Source organism: Gadus macrocephalus, chromosome 1, assembly GCF_031168955.1.
Source record: "Gadus macrocephalus chromosome 1, ASM3116895v1".
Taxonomy (NCBI): Eukaryota; Metazoa; Chordata; class Actinopteri; order Gadiformes; family Gadidae; genus Gadus; species Gadus macrocephalus.
Genome location: NC_082382.1, coordinates 21,993,914 through 22,011,561, shown reverse-complemented (window position 1 = coordinate 22,011,561; position 17,648 = coordinate 21,993,914). Strand labels below are relative to the sequence as shown.

The 17,648-nt window shown below is 47.9% G+C and overlaps 2 protein-coding genes across 13 annotated transcripts in view; both read left to right on the top strand.

Annotated features, from left to right (window-relative positions):
* The window catches only part of plxnb3 (plexin B3), a 31,762-nt gene extending 23,977 nt beyond the window's left edge, over nucleotides 1-7,785 (top strand). Inside the window, 6 exon segments of the mRNA XM_060057790.1 lie at nucleotides 682-842; nucleotides 3,087-3,234; nucleotides 3,641-3,705; nucleotides 4,134-4,209; nucleotides 4,775-4,849; nucleotides 5,180-7,785. Of these exon segments, the coding sequence (XP_059913773.1) occupies nucleotides 682-842; nucleotides 3,087-3,234; nucleotides 3,641-3,705; nucleotides 4,134-4,209; nucleotides 4,775-4,849; nucleotides 5,180-5,284 (630 nt within the window). The 3' untranslated portion in view covers nucleotides 5,285-7,785.
* A 342-nt stretch (nucleotides 7,786-8,127) lies between these two features.
* The window catches only part of srpk3 (SRSF protein kinase 3), a 17,686-nt gene continuing 8,165 nt past the window's right edge, over nucleotides 8,128-17,648 (top strand). For all 12 annotated transcript variants that reach the window (XR_009526842.1, XR_009526840.1, XR_009526834.1 and 9 more), the window contains exons 1-9: nucleotides 8,128-8,359; nucleotides 8,692-8,806; nucleotides 11,384-12,240; nucleotides 12,763-12,871; nucleotides 13,303-13,390; nucleotides 13,700-13,787; nucleotides 14,022-14,128; nucleotides 14,860-15,025; nucleotides 16,491-16,516. Coding sequence is in view for 3 of the 12 variants with exons in the window: in XM_060057934.1 (XP_059913917.1) it covers nucleotides 8,350-8,359; nucleotides 8,692-8,806; nucleotides 11,384-12,240; nucleotides 12,763-12,871; nucleotides 13,303-13,390; nucleotides 13,700-13,787; nucleotides 14,022-14,128; nucleotides 14,860-15,025; nucleotides 16,491-16,516 (1,566 nt within the window). In the remaining 9 variants the exon portion in view is untranslated. The remainder of the gene's footprint in view (nucleotides 8,360-8,691; nucleotides 8,807-11,383; nucleotides 12,241-12,762; nucleotides 12,872-13,302; nucleotides 13,391-13,699; nucleotides 13,788-14,021; nucleotides 14,129-14,859; nucleotides 15,026-16,490; nucleotides 16,517-17,648) is intronic.

Here is a 17,648-nt window from a genome sequence, read left to right as displayed (position 1 = left end):
ACACACACACGCGCGCCTGCGCGCGCGCACACACACACACACACACACACACACACACACACACACACACACACACACACACACACACACACACACACACCTGAGATATACCAGGCTGCTCTCTATGAAGGTACACACACACACACACACACACACACACACACACACACACACCTGAGATATACCAGGCTGCTCTCTATGAAGGTACACACACACACACACACACACACACACACACACACACACACACACACACACACACACACACACACACACACACACACACACACACACCTGAGATATACCAGGCTGCTCTCTATGAAGGTACACACACACACACACACACACGCACACTCACACACACACACACACACACACACACACACACACACACACACACACACACACACACACACACCTGAGATATACCAGGCTGCTCTCTATGAAGGTACACACACACACACACACACACACACACACACACACACACACACACACACACACACACACACACACACACACACACCTGAGATATACCAGACGCTCTCTATGAAGGTACGTGCACCCGTCTCCTAACCCTCAGCCCGTCCGGGACCTCCTGGTCAGTTGAGTCTCACCTGAGCTCTACCAGCTCTGGACTGCTGACTCTTCAAAATGCAAACGCTCTGTTTCCATCTGCAGGGAACGCTGCAGAAGTTCGTCGACGATGTGTTCGTAGCGATACTGAACACCAAGCGGCCTCCGCCCATCGCCGTCCGCTTCTTCTTTGACTTCCTGGATGACATGGCGGAGAAGCACGCCATCGACGACCCGGAGACGGTCCACATCTGGAAGACCAACAGGTAACAGGCCAGCTAGGAGGTCAGGTCTAGAAGACCAGCCGGTAACAGGCCAGCTAGGAGGTCAGGTCTAGAGGACCAGCCAGTAACAGGCCAGCTAGGAGGACAGGTCTAGAGGACCAGCCGGTAACAGACCAGCTAGGAGGTCAGGTCTAGAAGACCAGCCGGTAACAGGCCAGCGAGGAGGTCAGGTCTAGAGGACCAGCCAGTAACAGGCCAGCTAGGAGGACAGGTCTAGAGGACCAGCCGGTAACAGGCCAGCGAGGAGGACAGGTCTAGAGGACCAGCCGGTAACAGGCCAGCTAGGAGGCCAGGTCTAGAGGACCAGCCAGTAACAGGCCAGCGAGGAGGCCAGGTCTAGAGGACCAGCCGGTAACAGGCCAGCGAGGAGGACAGGTCTAGAGGACCAGCCGGTAACAGGCCAGCTAGGAGGCCAGGTCTAGAGGACCAGCCAGTAACAGGCCAGCGAGGAGGCCAGGTCTAGAGGACCAGCCAGTAACAGGCCAGCTAGGAGGCCAGGTCTAGAGGACCAGCCGGTAACAGACCAGCTAGGAGGACAGGTCTAGAGGACCAGCCGGTAACAGGCCAGCTAGGAGGTCAGGTCTAGAAGACCAGCCGGTAACAGACCAGCTAGGAGGCCAGGTCTAGAGGACCAACAGGTAACAGACCAGCTAGGAGGACAGGTCTAGAGGACCAGCCGGTAACAGACCAGCTAGGAGGACAGGTCTAGAGGACCAGCCGGTAACAGACCAGCTAGGAGGTCAGGTCTAGAAGACCAGCCGGTAACAGGCCAGCTAGGAGGACAGGTCTAGAGGACCAGCCGGTAACAGGCCAGCTAGGAGGTCAGGTCTAGAAGACCAGCCGGTAACAGGCCAGCTAGGAGGACAGGTCTAGAAGACCAGCCGGTAACAGACCAGCTAGGAGGCCAGGTCTAGAGGACCAACAGGTAACAGACCAGCTAGGAGGACAGGTCTAGAGGACCAGCCGGTAACAGACCAGCTAGGAGGACAGGTCTAGAGGACCAGCCGGTAACAGACCAGCTAGGAGGTCATGTCTAGAAGACCAGCCGGTAACAGGCCAGCTAGGAGGTCAGGTCTAGAGGACCAGCCGGTAACAGACCAGCTAGGAGGACAGGTCTAGAGGACCAGCCGGTAACAGACCAGCTAGGAGGTCAGGTCTAGAAGACCAGCCGGTAACAGACCAGCTAGCAGGCCAGGTCTAGAGGACCAGCCAGTAACAGACCAGCTAGGAGGTCAGGTCTAGAGGACCAGCCGGTAACAGACCAGCTAGGAGGTCAGGTCTAGAAGACCAGCCGGTAACAGACCAGCTAGGAGGTCAGGTCTAGAGGACCAGCCGGTAACAGACCAGCTAGCAGGCCAGGTCTAGAAGACCAGCCGGTAACAGACCAGCTAGTAGGTCAGGGTTGGGAGATGAGGGTCAGGATAAGGGTCAGGGTTAGGGTTAGGATAAGGATTAAGATAAGGATAAGGCTAGGTTACTGACTGTCTTATGTCCCAGTCTAGCTCTGAGGTTCTGTGTCAGGGTCAGGGTTAGGATAAGGGTTAGGGTTAATATAAGGGTTAAGATAAGGCTAGGTCACCGACGGCCTTTTGTCCCAGTCTTCCTCCAAGGTTCTGGGTTAGGCTCAGTGTAAGGGTTAGGGTTAGGATAAGGGCTCGGTTTAGGGTTAAGGTAAGGCTAGGTTACTGACGGTCTTGTGTGCCAGTCTTCCTCTGAGGTTCTGGGTTAAGATTAGGGTTAGGGTTAGGATAAGGGTTAAGATAAGGGTTAGGATAAGTGTGAGTGTTAGGGTTAAGATAAGGGTAGGTCACTGACGGTCTTGTGTCCCAGTCTTCCTCTGAGGTTCTGGGTTAAGGTCAGGGTAAGGGTTAGGATAAGGGGTTAGGGTTAAGATAAGGGTTAGGATAATTGTAAACGTTAGGGTTAAGATAAGGCTGGGTCACTGACGGCCTTGTGCCCCAGTCTTCCTCTGAGGTTCTGGGTTAAGGTAAGGGTTAGGGTTAGGATAAGGTTAAGATAAGGCTGGGTTACTGACGGCCTTGTGCCCCAGTCTTCCTCTGAGGTTCTGGGTTAAGGTAAGGGTTAGGGTTAGGATAAGGTTAAGATAAGGCTGGGTTACTGACGGTCTTGTGTCCCAGTCTTCCTCTGAGGTTCTGGGTTAAGGTAAGGGTTAGGGTTAGGATAAGGTTAAGATAAGGCTGGGTTACTGACGGTCTTGTGTCCCAGTCTTCCTCTGAGGTTCTGGGTTAACATCCTGAAGAACCCCCAGTTCGTGTTCGACGTCCAGGTGACGGACAGCATCGACGCCGTCCTGTCAGTCATCGCCCAGACGTTCATAGACTCCTGCACCACGTCCGAGCACAAAGTGGGCCGGGTACGTCTGTCCCTCCGAATACTGTCTGTCTGTTCATATACTGTCTGTCTGTCTCTGTATACTGTCTGTCTCTCTATATACTGTCTGTCTGTCCATTATATACAGCACTGTAAATAAATGAATAGATAATCATAGATGATCAAATATAAAAAAAGTATAGACCTTTAATGAATAGATATATTGTAGTAATGTATCTATAATGAACACATCTATTGTAGTAATATATCTATAATGAATAGATCTATTGTGCTAGTATATCTAAAATGAATAGATGTATTATAATAAAATATATATAATGAAGAGAACTATTGTAGTAGATCTATAATGAATAGATCCACTGTAGTAATAGATCTGTTGTATCAGTAGATAATGAGTAGATTGTAATCAAAGTGTGTTGGGTTTTCAGGATTCCCCCGTTAATAAACTGCTCTACGCGCGGGAAATCCCCCGATACAAACAAATGGTGGAGCGGTGAGTCTGTCTGTCAGTCAGTCTGTCAGTCTGTCTGTCTGTCTGTCTGTCTGTCTGTCTGTCTGTCTGTCTGTCTGTCTGTCTGTCTGTCTGTCTGTCTGTCTGTCTGTCTGTCTGTCTGTCTGTGTCTGTCTGTGTATGTCTGTCTGTCTGTCTGTCTGTCTGTCTGTCTGTCTGTCTGTCTGTCTGTCTGTCTGTCTGTCTGTCTGTCTGTCTGTCTGTGTCTGTCTGTGTATGTCTGTCTGTCTGTCTTTAATATATTTTTGTTAATGTATATGAAGGGTTCTATAGCAGTTACCAATATACTAACGTGTGTGTGTGTGTGTGTGTGTGTGTGTGTGTGTGTGTGTGTGTGTGTGTGTGTGTGTGTGCGTGCGTGCGTGCGCGTGCGCGTGCGCGCGCGCGCGCGTGTGTGTGTGTGTGTGTAGTTATTACAGCGACATTCACAGTGCAGCTTCTGGCTGTTACCAGGAGATGAACTCCACCCTCACAGGACTATCAGGGGTAACACACACACACACACACACACACACACACACACACACACACACACACACACACACACACACACATCCGCACACAAACACACACACACACACACACTTACACACACACACACACACACACACACACACACACACACACACACACACACACACACACACACACACATCCGCACACACACACACACACGCACACACACATCTAATGGAGAGGGCAGCACTACCTGTCTTTACAATGGGCTTATCATGTGATGCTATAATGTTTAATGTAAAGGTCTCACTCTACCTGTCTCTCTCTACCTCTCTCTCCTCCTGTCCCTCTCTCTTCCTGTCCCTCTCTCCCTGTCTCTCTCTACCTGTCTCTCTCTACCTGTCTGTCTCTCCCTGTCTCTCTCTACCTGTCTGTCTCTCTCTACCTGTCTGTCTCTCCCTGTCTCTCTCTACCTGTCTGTCTCTCTCTACCTGTCTGTCTCTCCCTGTCTCTCTCTACCTGTCTGTCTCTCCCTGTCTCTCTACCTATCTGTTTCTTCCTGTCTCTCTCTGTCTGTTTCTTCCCTCACCTCCAGAGTTTTGCATCAGAGATGAGCAGTCTTGTGGCGCTTCATGAACTCTACAAGTACATCAATAAATACTACGACCAGGTACTATATACTATAAATAAATACTACAACCGGGTACTATATACTATAAATAAATACTACGACCAGGTACTATGTAAGGTGCACCTGAGGTGATTGTGTACTATATGTTGTATATATAATATATATATATATATCAGTGTCGTTATGTTTATGAATGTATATATATATATTTTGATAATGTTGGTTGAAATCTGCCCTCCATTGCTCGATGGCATTAGTTTTATAAAGTGCTCCTTTAATATAATGTAGAATAATATATAATATTCATATAGTAATCCGTACGGATGAAGTCCTCTACAGTTTATTTGAATCTATATTTCTGTTTTCTAGGTGATGTCCTCTCTTGATGAGGACAGCGGAGGTCAGAAGATGCAGTTAGCCTACAGACTACAGCAGGTCGCAGCCCTACTGGAGAACAAGGTCACTGACCTCTGATCAGCCTACTGAAAACAAGGTCACTGACCTCTGACCTCTCTGATCAGCCTGCTAAGGTTCTTCTGATTACATTGGGTGACCTTCACCAAGGTTGAACTCTGACCCTCAACAGACCCATAATTCTGATTGGTCAACAAACAACCAATTAAAATCTGCTATTTTCTGTGAGGAAGGGGGATTGCTAGTATTATAACGACATTCTCCTGAAATACAACCATTACTACATAATCCTGAAACACTAAGACTACTACTTACTACTAAAATACTAGTACCAGCACTACTTACTCCAGAAATACGAGTATAATTACTACTACTACTTGCTACAAAAATGGTAGTACTAATGCTATGTACTCCTGAATCTAGTAGAATTACTACGACTACTACTACAACTACTTACTACTAAAATATTAGCATTTCTACTACGTACTCCTGAAATACTTGTGGTGTACTACTCAGTACTCCTAAAATACTTGTGCTAATGGGATGTACTCCAGAAAAACTACTGCCAATACTACGTACTACTGAGATACTAGTACTACATTGACATACTCCAAAATTACTACTGCCACGTGCCAAGTTTATTAAGGTACCACTCATTGAATACTGCTACAGCACTGCAGTTTATTCAGATTCCGTACTACTAGTAGACTAGCAGACTAGTAGTTTATATATTTCATTGACTTGAGACAATCGAATCGAAGTCAGGGCTGCTGTGAAAAATCTCCCAGAAGTCCTTGTTGCAGGGTCATGTTTTCTATGATCGTAGATTTCGACATTTTTCTAAGATCGTAGACTTGGACAGTTTTCTAAGATTGTAGACTTGGACAATTTTCTAAGATCATAGAATTTGACATTTTTCTAAGATCATAGAATTTGCCCGTTTTCTAAGATCGTCGACTCTGACAGTTTTCTATGAAAGTAGACTTGGACAGTTTTCTAAGATAGTAGACTTTGACTGTTATTTTTAAGGTTAGGGCTGGAGATACATCCAGTATTTTATGATAATGTTTACTGACGTGTGAAAAATCTCCAGACAAAAGGGAACATTTAGCAATATGCTAGTAAGAAGGTAGGCCCCCAACTCAATGTGAGAAAGGAGAGTAAATGATTGCGTGTAAATTATTTATTCTTAGGAAATCACACATGTGCCTTTTTCTTTCATTACCAACTCATTACTGAATTTTCAGTATTCTGCCTGACTGCCTGTCTGTCTTCCTGCCTGTAGATCTGTCAGCCTGTACGCTGTGAACTGCAATTATATCCCTCTCATCCAGACTGTGTGTGTGTGTGTGTGTGTGTGTGTGTGTGTGTGTGTGTGTGTGTGTGTGTGTGTGTGTGTGTGTGTGTGTGTGTGTGTGTGTGTGTGTGTGTGTGTGTGTGTGTGTGTGTGTGTTTGTGGGGTGGGGGTGGGTGTTTGGGCGGATGGATGTGTTAACTGGGGTGAACTAATTTTGTGCGTTGAGCTTTGTGGATTCCAATTCCTGTGTTCTACTTCCTGTGTTCTACTTACGGTTTCCTACTTCCTGTGTTATACTTCCTGTTTCCTACTTCCTCTGTTCTACTTACGGTTTTCTACTTCCTGTGTTCCACTTCTAACTTTCAGTACTTTACCTGCACATTCTTTACCTGCCTGTAGTTTAAAGATATAACTCTATACCTTCATGAATATATAACTGTATATTCTAGTTTAACGATATAACTATATATCGTTATACTATAGAGCGATATAGAGGAAGAGATCTGACCTCTATATGGCTCTATAGTATAACGATATGACTCTATATCTTAGACTATAGAGCGATGTAGTGGTAGGATCTCGGCCCCTATATCCTATATAAAGAGGTCCTACCAGACAGCATCTTGATATCTTCCTGTTGTTAAGCCGTTCTCTATTTGCATGGTCAACATTACGTTGCTATCAACATTTATTTTCCCTTTTGGATCCAATAGATGACAGTAGTATATACCAGTTTGTATATACTGTAACTGTAGTAGATTCCAGTACATAAATACTGTAGTACATACCAGTATGTATACCAGTAAGAGAGATACAGAGCGAGAGGGAGGTTGGATTGTGAGAGAGAGAGAGAGAGAGAGAGAGAGAGAGAGAGAGAGAGAGAGAGAGAGAGAGAGAGAGAGAGAGAGAGAGAGAGAGAGAGAGAGAGAGAGAGAGAGAGAGAGAGAGAGAGAGAGAGAGAGAGAGAGAGAGAAGGGGTGGGGGGCTGTAAAGACTGCATGGAGATAGGTTATTCAGACCTTCTCCAGTCAGAAGGCCATTTTTTTATTTAATGTTTTGCAAGGGAATACTTTTTTAATGTCATTTGCCTTGAACAGTTCAGTGTTTTTTATGGTTATTGTGTAAAGCTTGCTAGCATGGTGTGGATATTGTAAATAGCTGTTGTATAGTAAGAATAAACGTTTGAATATGTTTCTCTTTTTTCTTCCATGAAAATGTTTACAATTCGAAGATCCAATGAATAAAATTCTAATTTTAAAATCTCCCTCTTTGTCTGTTTTGAATTGACCTCTAGATTATAAATGTAATCTAGATTACAAATGTAATCTAGATTACAGACTGGATTACTACAGAGATGGTGAGGAGACTTCAGCTCTAGTATGAAGACTATTATTTTGTAGTAGAGAAAGACGACCTCCGCAGATAGAGCGGTAGAACAGTATCACGGATTAGCCGTTAGATTTCGGAAGTCTGGGAAACGGTAGTTTCACTTTCATTTTCTCTATATATGTTTCAACCAATCATGTTGCTGTGGGCGCGGATGTGTTCACATGTACTGCAGGAGCGTACTCGCCTGCTGCCCATGGCGCATGCGCTGATCCGTCCGGTGACGGTGACAGCTGTTTGAAGAGCGGTAGCACGACGCATGCGTCAAGCCTAGACTCCGGCGAAGGAAATGAGCCCAAAATAACCTCAGCAAATTCTCCTTCACTCCTCAGTATATTGTAGTAGTCTACTAGTACTACTAGACCACGATAATAAGTATCTGGACGGAGTTAACCTAAGAGACTGTTTCTCTCTAGCTGGAGAGACTGTCAGACTGGCGACTATGTTGATAGGTAAGGTGCGAGTAATACTAATAGTATGATGATTATTAGTATGAGTGTTAATATGATTATATTGAGGTACCTCTGTACTGCACGCTGTCCGAGAGGGTCAAGCTAGCGCCAGATGCTAAGCTATGACACTATTTACTAAACACTGGACCTTCAGCTCCAGATACCAGGATAGTGTCTAGTATCTAGTGTCTAGCATTTAGTGTCTAGTATTTAGTGTCTAGTATCAAGTATCTAGTATCAAGTATCTACAACAGCTGACCATATAGCTGTGGTGAATGTATCAGACATTTGTAACATACCAGCGGTGGTTATTAACATGATGCTGTGTTCAGCGGTGGGCGGCGACCCGAGCAGCCGGCCGAGCGCCGGTGGCCAGGGGAAGAAAAACCGAAGAAAGGGCAAGAAGAACCGGCGGGCCCCCGGGGAGCCGGACGGGGTGGACGGCAGGTAGCTCCCTGTTCTCTGTGGTGGTCGGTGATAGATAGTTAGATAACCTCCTCTCTCTTCAAGGGTTCAGAGTGTCAGCTCCTTCAGTCCATCTCTTCACCCGAATCACAATCAACACACAAATGTGCCATACGTTAAGATTTATATATATTATAACAACCTGGGCGGTTCAAACTCATAGAACAGCCCTACAGGACTGTTAGGATGTATTCCTAGTGAAGTAGGACGTTAAGTATCTAGAGCTGTTAGGGTGTAGGATGATAATGATCTATGACTGTAATGATTTAGGGCTGTTGGGATGTAGGACTGTAAGGATGTAGGAGGACTGAAGGATGTAGGGCTGTAAGGATATAGGACTGAAGGATGTAGCGCTGTAAGGATGTAGGGCTGTGAGGATGTAGGACTGTAAGGATGTAGGGCTCTAAGGATATAGGACTGAAGGATGTAGGGCTGTAAGGATGTACTGCTGTAAGGATCTAGGACTTTAAGGATGTAGGGCTGTAAGGATGTAGGACTAAAAGGATGTAGGACTGTAAGGATGTAGGACTGTAAGGATGTCAGGATCTAGGGCTGTAACAGGGTTTCACCGGGTCCTTAAAAAGTCAAAAATCCAATAATCTCAAATGAGGCCTTAAAATGTCCTTAATACGATTTTGACAGGTCTTGAATGTATTGGATTATGGAACCAATAACCACTTATGCAAACTGTGGTTAGAATTTATCAGAGCACACCCAGCTAGTGTGTCGGGGGGGGGGGGTGGGGGGTGGTGTCTCCTCTCGTCTAACCCTAATAGCTATAATGTTCACGTTAATTTGATCTACTATGGGTAGATGCAACTTCAACCTGATCTTGCTAAAAACAGCACTGCAGTCTGAGTCTGGTTGGTTGGGTTGAGTCTGGTTAGTCTGGTTGACGGCGGGTTTGAGTCTAGTTTGTTGGGTTGAGTCTGGTTTGTTGGGTTGAGTCTGGTTAGTCTGCGTGATGGTGGGTTTGAGTCTAGTTTGTTGGCTTGAGTCTGGTTTGTTGGGTTGAGTCTGGTTAGTCTGGGTGATGGTGGGTTTGAGTCTGGTTTGTTGGGTTGAGTCTGGTTAGTCTGGGTGATGGTGGGTTGAGTCTGGTTAGTCTGGGTGATGGTGGGTTTGAGTCCAGTTTGTTGGGTTGAGTCTGGTTTGTTGGGTTGAGTCTGGTTAGTCTGGGTGATGGTGGGTTGAGTCTGGTTAGTTTGGGTGATGGTGGGTTGAGTCTGGGGGATGTTGGGTTGAGTCTTGGTGATGGTGGGTTGAGTCTTGGTGATGGTGGGTTGAGTCTTGGTGACGGTGGGTTGAGTCTTGGTGACGGTGGGTTGAGTCTTGGTGATGATGGGTTGAGTCTTGGTGATGATGGGTTGAGTCTGGGTGATGATGGGTTGAGTCTTGGTGATGGTGGGTTGAGTCTTGGTGATGGTGGGGTTGAGTCTTGGTGATGATGGGTTGAGTCTGGGTGATGATGGGTTGAGTCTTGGTGACGGTGGGTTGAGTCTTGGTGATGGTGGGGTTGAGTCTGGGTGATGATGGGTTGAGTCTTGGTGACGGTGGGGTTGAGTCTTGGTGATGATGGGTTGAGTCTTGGTGATGGTGGGGTTGAGTCTTGGTGATGATGGGTTGAGTCTGGGTGATGATGGGTTGAGTCTTGGTGACGGTGGGTTGAGTCTTTGTGATGGTGGGGTCGAGTCTGGTTAGTCTGGGTGATGGTGGGTTGAGTCTGGACGACGGTGGGTTGAGTACGTCTTAGTGGTGCTTAGTGCAGAGTAAGGGGCAGAATCAGGATTGCGGTCCCAAGCAGCAGCAGCTCTATAAATACCTCAGACAGTCAGCGCTCCACATAGGAACATTGACTCAGCTCTCAACAAGCCTTCAGTGTTGAGTTCTGTGTGATGGCTTGAAGTGAGTCTAGGGTTCAAGGTTGTGTTCATGTGTTATGTGTTCATTGCTGTTTGTTATAGATGCCCGGCATTGCGTCACTTGCCCTTTTTCCATTTCCCTTTTAAACTGGAATGGAGTTGTCATGGTGGAGGTCCTGGTTGTTCGACTACGGTTAGAATTTGCCCTAATCAGCTTAAATGAGTCATTTATACCCACGTTGGGTCCAAGTCTAATTTTATCACCAGTATCATTTCTGGAGCACTTCAATCCGCCTCTTCAATGCTATGACCCGGTCATAACCCTAAACTACCTCCAGGTCCTAGTATACCAGATCCAGGTCCCTAGTGGACCAGATCCAGGTTGTAGCTGACCAGATCAAGGTCCTGGTAGAGCAGATACAGATCCCAGTAGACCAGATACTGGTCTCTACTAGACCTGTATCAGGTCCTTGTAGACCAGGTCCAGGTCTCTAGTAGTCCAGGCCGTGTTATGTAGAACGTGTGTACAAGAAGAAAACCACGAGGATAAATACGTAAATACGTTTACAGGGACAAATACGCACCATGAACTGACTTTTTGTGCTTCACAGATAATGTTGAGTTGGGAAACTCAAGGAATATCCGAAGCTCGAATGTCTGCTGGCTCTAGTAACAGCAGATCCTGTTTCTGTTTCAGGTGTCGGATGGCCTCTACTGATGAGCTCAGTCAGATCCTCAGAGACGCGTCCCCCAGCTCGTACACACTGCCAGCCCTCCTGAGCTCTACTCTGGACACACCTGCCTGTCCACCTGGTCCTCCTACCTGCCACAACACCACAGGCCCGGGTATTACCCAGGATCCCCCCCCGCAATCACCTCCATCCTCCCACCAAAGACTAATTCAATCACCTCCATATAATACTCCTTCCGACCAGAATCACCTCCGCCCGGACCCACCTCCACCTCCAGGCCCTCCTCCGTCCTCAGGCCCTCCTCCGTCCTCGGGCCCTCCTCCATCGTCAGGCCCTCCTCCATCCCCAGGCCCTCCTCCATCCCTAGGCCCTCCTCCATCGTCAGGCCCTCCTCCATCCCCAGGCCCTCCTCCGTCCTCAGGCCCTCCTCCATCCCCAGGCCCTCCTCCATCCCTCTGGCCTCCTCCACCCCCAGGCCCTCCTCCATCCATAGACCCTCCTCCGTCCTCAGGCCCTCCTCCACCCCCAGGCCCTCCTCCATCCCCAGGCCCTCCTCCGTCCTCAGGCCCTCCTCCATCCCTAGGCCCTCCTCCATCCCTCTGGCCTCCTCCACCCCCAGGCCCTCCTCCACCCCCAGGCCCTCCTCCATCGTCCTTCGTTCCTCCTTCCCCTGCCTCTGCGACGCTTACTAGCCAAACAGCCACCCTGTCATCATCTAACCGCAATCAGACCACGCCCAATCAGACTCTGAGCCCGCCTCCTCCGGATTTTAACCTGCCACCTCCTGGTTTGACTCCGCCTCCACTTGAGCTGCTGGGGTCTGACGACGAAGAGCAAGAGGACTCTTCTGACTACTGTAAAGGTATCGGACTACAGAGTGCTTCTAGTAACTGTATACACAACACTACATCTGTAAAGGTATCAGATTACAGAGTACTTCTAGTTACTTTATAATAACATTACATCTGTAAAGGTATCAGATTACAGAGTACTTCTAGTTACCTTATACACAACATTACACTATAAAGGTATAGGATTACAGAGTACTTCTAGTTACTTTATACACAACATTACACTAAAGGTATAGGATTACAGAGTACTTCTAGTTACTTTATACATAACATTACATCTTTAAATGTATCCGATTTCAGAGTTCTTCTAGTTACTTTATACATAACATTACATCTTTAAATGTATCAGATTAGAGTACTTCTAGTTACTTTATAATAACATTACATCTGTAAAGGTATCAGATTACAGAGTACTTCTAGTTACTTTATACACAACATTACATCTGTGTGTGTGTGTGTGTGTGTGTGTGTGTGTGTGTGTGTGTGTGTGTGCGTGTGCTTGTGCGTGTGTGTGTGTGTGTGTGTGTGTGTAGGGGGCTACTACCCGGTGCAGATCGGGGATCTGTTCAACGCTCGCTACCACGTGGTCCGGAAGCTGGGCTGGGGACACTTCTCCACCGTCTGGCTCTGCTGGGACCTACAGTACGCACACACACACACCCACACCCACACGCACAACCACAACCACACATCACGCACAGACACACACCCACACGCACAACCACAACCACACATCACGCACAGACACAGGCACGCTTACGAACATGCACACACGTGCACACGCACACAAGCACTTGCATGCAGCACACATACACACCCACGCACCCAAACAAACATGCATGCAGTCACACGCATGCACACAGGCACGCATATCACACGCACATCACGAGCTCATTGGACGGCTGGACTCGCATTGGCTTTATTTGATTCTAACGTTTGCTGACATCTCAGACTAGACTCGCTTTCTTTCCTTCCCAACACAGTAACCCTAAGTTACCCTAGATCACAGTGACACAGTAATGAGACTTTTTGTTAGGTTTGATGTTGCTAAGCGTGTGTGTTTTATTTTCCAGAAAGAAGAGGTTTGTTGCACTAAAAGTTGTCAAAAGTGCGCTGCACTACACAGAGACGGCACTGGATGAGATTAAACTACTTCGATGTGTAAGAGACACACACACACACACACACACACACACACACACACACACACACACACACACACACACACACACACACACACACCCTTACACATGTGTAACAGTAAAACTAGCGTTAGCATGGGAACAACGCAATAAAAGTAGATCTGAAAATCCAGCACAACCATGCAAAAACAAGTCTCTGAACTGTGTGTGTGTGTGTGTGTGTGTGTGTGTGTGTGTGTGTGTGTGTGTGTGTGTGTGTGTGTGTGTGTGTGTGTGTGTGTGTGTGTGTGTGTGTGTGTGTGTGTGTGTGTGTGTGTGTGTGTACTAGGTGAGGGACAGCGACCCTACTGACGGCTACAGAGAGACCATGGTCCAGCTGATCGATGACTTCAAGATCTCCGGAGTCAACGGCGTTCGTATCCTTGGCAACAAAAAACGTACCGTCTCCTCCCTGTACATGTCTACCTGTCTGTCCCTGTGCCTGTCTGTCACTATGCGTCTGTCTGTCTCTCGCTGCCTATCTGTCTTGTGCATCATTAGTAGTGTTATAGTATGGATCTATATGTTCCCTAACCCTTGCCCAGATGTGTGTATGGTGATGGAGGTTAGGGTCAGATAGTATTATGGTATGTTCCCTAACCCTTGCCCAGATGTGTGTATGGTGATGGAGGTTCTCGGTCACCAGTTGTTGAAGTGGATCATTAAGTCCAACTACATGGGGCTACCTCTGGTCTGTGTTAAATCCATCATCAGACAGGTAACACACACACACACACACACACACACACACACACACACACACACACACACACACACACACACACACACACACACACACACACACACACACACACACACACACACACACACACACACACACACAGGTTGCCACATTATTGTTAATCTCTCTCCTGAGGCTGTGGTCTAAAGTAGCTATATAGTACTGTACATACATATTTATATATTTCTACTGTACATATATTCTAGTTTTAGTATATATGTAACTATTTTGTTTTTTTGCATTGTTAAGAAGAGCACAAAAGGTCCATTGCCAGCTAGGACTGCTTTGCCTGTTATGTTGTGCGTTTTACTAATATAAGAACTTGACCTTGAGAACAAGACATAATAACATTACGTATGACAGCGGTTGTTCCTCTGACCTGCTAGTCCTACTGGGTCATAGCAGAGCCTCTGGTCCAGCAGTCCTACTGGGTCAAGGCAGAACCTCTGACCTGCTAGTCCTACTGGGTCATAGCAGAACCTCTGACCTGGCAGTCCTACTGGGTCAAGGCAGAACCTCTGACCCGGCAGTCCTACTGGGTCATAGCAGAACCTCTGACCTGGCAGTCCTACTGGGTCAAGGCAGAACCTCTGACCCGGCAGTCCTACTGGGTCATAGCAGAACCTCTGACCCAGCAGTCCTACTGGGTCATAGTAGCAGAACCATCCGTGTTGAGGAGACGTGTGTTGGTGTGCCCGTGGCTGCAGGTCCTGCAGGGTCTCCACTACCTCCACACCAAGTGTAAGATCATCCACACGGACATCAAGCCGGAGAACATCCTGCTGGACGTGGACGAGCTCTACATCCGGAGGCTGGCGGCCGAGGCCACCGTGTGGCAGAGGGCCGGGGCCCCACCCCCCTCCGGCTCCTCAGGTGACCACCAGTCCAGGGGCCAGCAGTCCTACTGGGTCAGAGCAGAACCTCTGGTCCAGCAGTCCTACTGGGTCAGAGCAGAACCTCTGGTCCAGCAGTCCTACTGGGTCAGAGCAGAACCTCTGGTCCAGCAGTCCTACTGGGTCATAGCAGAACCTCTGGTCCAGCAGTCCTACTGGGTCATAGCAGAACCTCTGGTCCAGCAGTCCTACTGGGTCATAGCAGAACCTCTGGTCCAGCAGTCCTACTGGGTCAGAGCAGAACCTCTGGTCCAGCAGTCCTACTGGGTCATAGCAGAACCTCTGGTCCAGCAGTCCTACTGGGTCATAGCAGAACCTCTGGTCCAGCAGTCCTACTGGGTCATAGCAGAACCTCTGGTCCAGCAGTCCTACTGGGTCAGAGCAGAACCTCTGGTCCAGCAGTCCTACTGGGTCAGAGCAGAACCTCTGGTCCAGCAGTCCTACTGGGTCATAGCAGAACCTCTGGCCCAGCAGTCTTACTGGGTTATAGCAGAACCTCTGGTCCAGCAGTCCTACTGGGTCATAGCAGAACCTCTGGTCCAACAGTCCTACTGGGTCGGAGCAGAACCTCTGGTCCAGCAGTCCTACTGGGTCGGAGCAGAACCTCTGGTCCAGCAGTCCTACTGGGTCATAGCAGAACCTCTGGTCCAGCAGTCCTACTGGGTCATAGCAGAACCCCTGGTCCAGCAGTCCTACTGGGTCAAGGCAGAACTGCACGTGCTCCTCCCGCCGTCTCCATAGGCCTGCTGCAACATTTGTGATAAAATGACATGTCCCTCTGAAACGGTCAAATGTGTTGGAACACATGTTGAATATCGCTAAATCAACAATGAGAAAAGAGGCTTAAGCGTCTAGGACACTTCTATTATCACAATGGTGTATGGCACATTTCATATCCAACATGGCTCATTTTAACGCTGTAGAAGTATCTCAAACTTCTATCATTTATGAACTCACCGGCCTTGTGTGTAATTATCAATAGAGTTAGAAACAGTTAGAATAAACTGAACAGACTAGTCTCCTTTCACCCTTCATGTGTTCTCTGAATAGTACTTAACTAGTACCTTGCTTTACTAGTACTCTGCTGCACTTATACTCTGCTTCTCTAGTATTCTGCTGTACTTCTATTTGGCTGTACTAGTACTCTGCTGTACTAGTACTCTGCTGTGCTAATACTCTGCTGTGCTGTACTACTCTGCTGTACTAATACTCTGCTATGCTGTACTATTCTGCCGTACTAGTACTCTGCCGTACTAGTAGGGCAGAGTAATAGTACTGCTGTACTAGCTGTACTCTGGTGACCATGTGCAGCTCCTTTGGTTGTAAACCAGACGTCTGCCTCTTTGTTGCTGTGTTTCTGTGGAGTTCTGACCGGGCTGTTTTCATGTCTTTGTTTCCTCTTTCTGTTCCTTCCCTCTTCATCCTTGTATCATTAATCACGGCAGTCAGTACGGCCCCCAGGGATGCTCAGGTAAGAGTTTAGTACAGGTGTGGTGACTAACCCCCAGGCTAGTACAGGTGTGGTGACTAACCCTCAGGCTAGTACAGGTGTGATGACTAACTCTCAGGCTAGTACAGGTGTGATGACTAACCCTCAGGCTAGTACAGGTGTGATGACTAACCCTCAGACTAGTAGAGGTGTGCGGACCATCCCCCAGGCTAGTACAGGTGTGGTGACTAACCCCCAGGCTAGAGGCTAGTACAGGTGTGGTGACTAACCCCCAGGCTAGTGGCTAGTACAGGTGTGGTGACTAACCCCCAGGCTAGTACAGGTGTGGTGACTAACCCCCAGGCTAGAGGCTAGTACAGGTGTGATGACTAACCCTCAGGCTAGAGGCTAGTACAGGTGTGGTGACTAACCCCCAGGCTAGAGGCTAGAGGCTAGTACAGGTGTGGTGACTAACCCCCAGGCTAGAGGCTAGTACAGGTGTGGTGACTAACCCCCAGGCTAGAGGCTAGTACAGGTGTGATGACTAACCCTCAGGCTAGAGGCTAGAGGCTAGTACAGGTGTGGTGACTAACCCTCAGGCTAGAGGCTAGAGGCTAGTACAGGTGTGGTGACTAACCCCCAGGCTAGAGGCTAGAGGCTAGTACAGGTGTGGTAACTAACCCTCAGGCTAGAGGCTAGTACAGGTGTGGTGACTAACCCCCAGGCTAGTACAGGTGTGGTGACTAACCCCCAGGCTAGTACAGGTGTGGTGACTAACCCTCAGGCTAGAGGCTAGTACAGGTGTGGTGACTAACCCCCAGGCTAGAGGCTAGAGGCTAGTACAGGTGTGATGACTAACCCCCAGGCTAGAGGCTAGTACAGGTGTGGTGACTAACCCTCAGGCTAGAGGCTAGAGGGGGGTTAATGAACTAACTTCTTCTCTATTGGTTTCTAACCATTGAGAGCGATACATTGTCCCAGGGCAGTCTGAGTTGTTATAATAATAATAATAATAATAATAAATTCAATTTATATAGCGCCTTTCAAGGTACCCAAGGTCGCTTTACAAGAGGTGTACACAGGGGGGGGGGGGCAGGTTAAAGGCCATAGGCCTCCAAGAAGAGGTGAGCCTTCAGGAGCTTTTTGAAGGACTCCACTGAAGTGGCACAGCGGA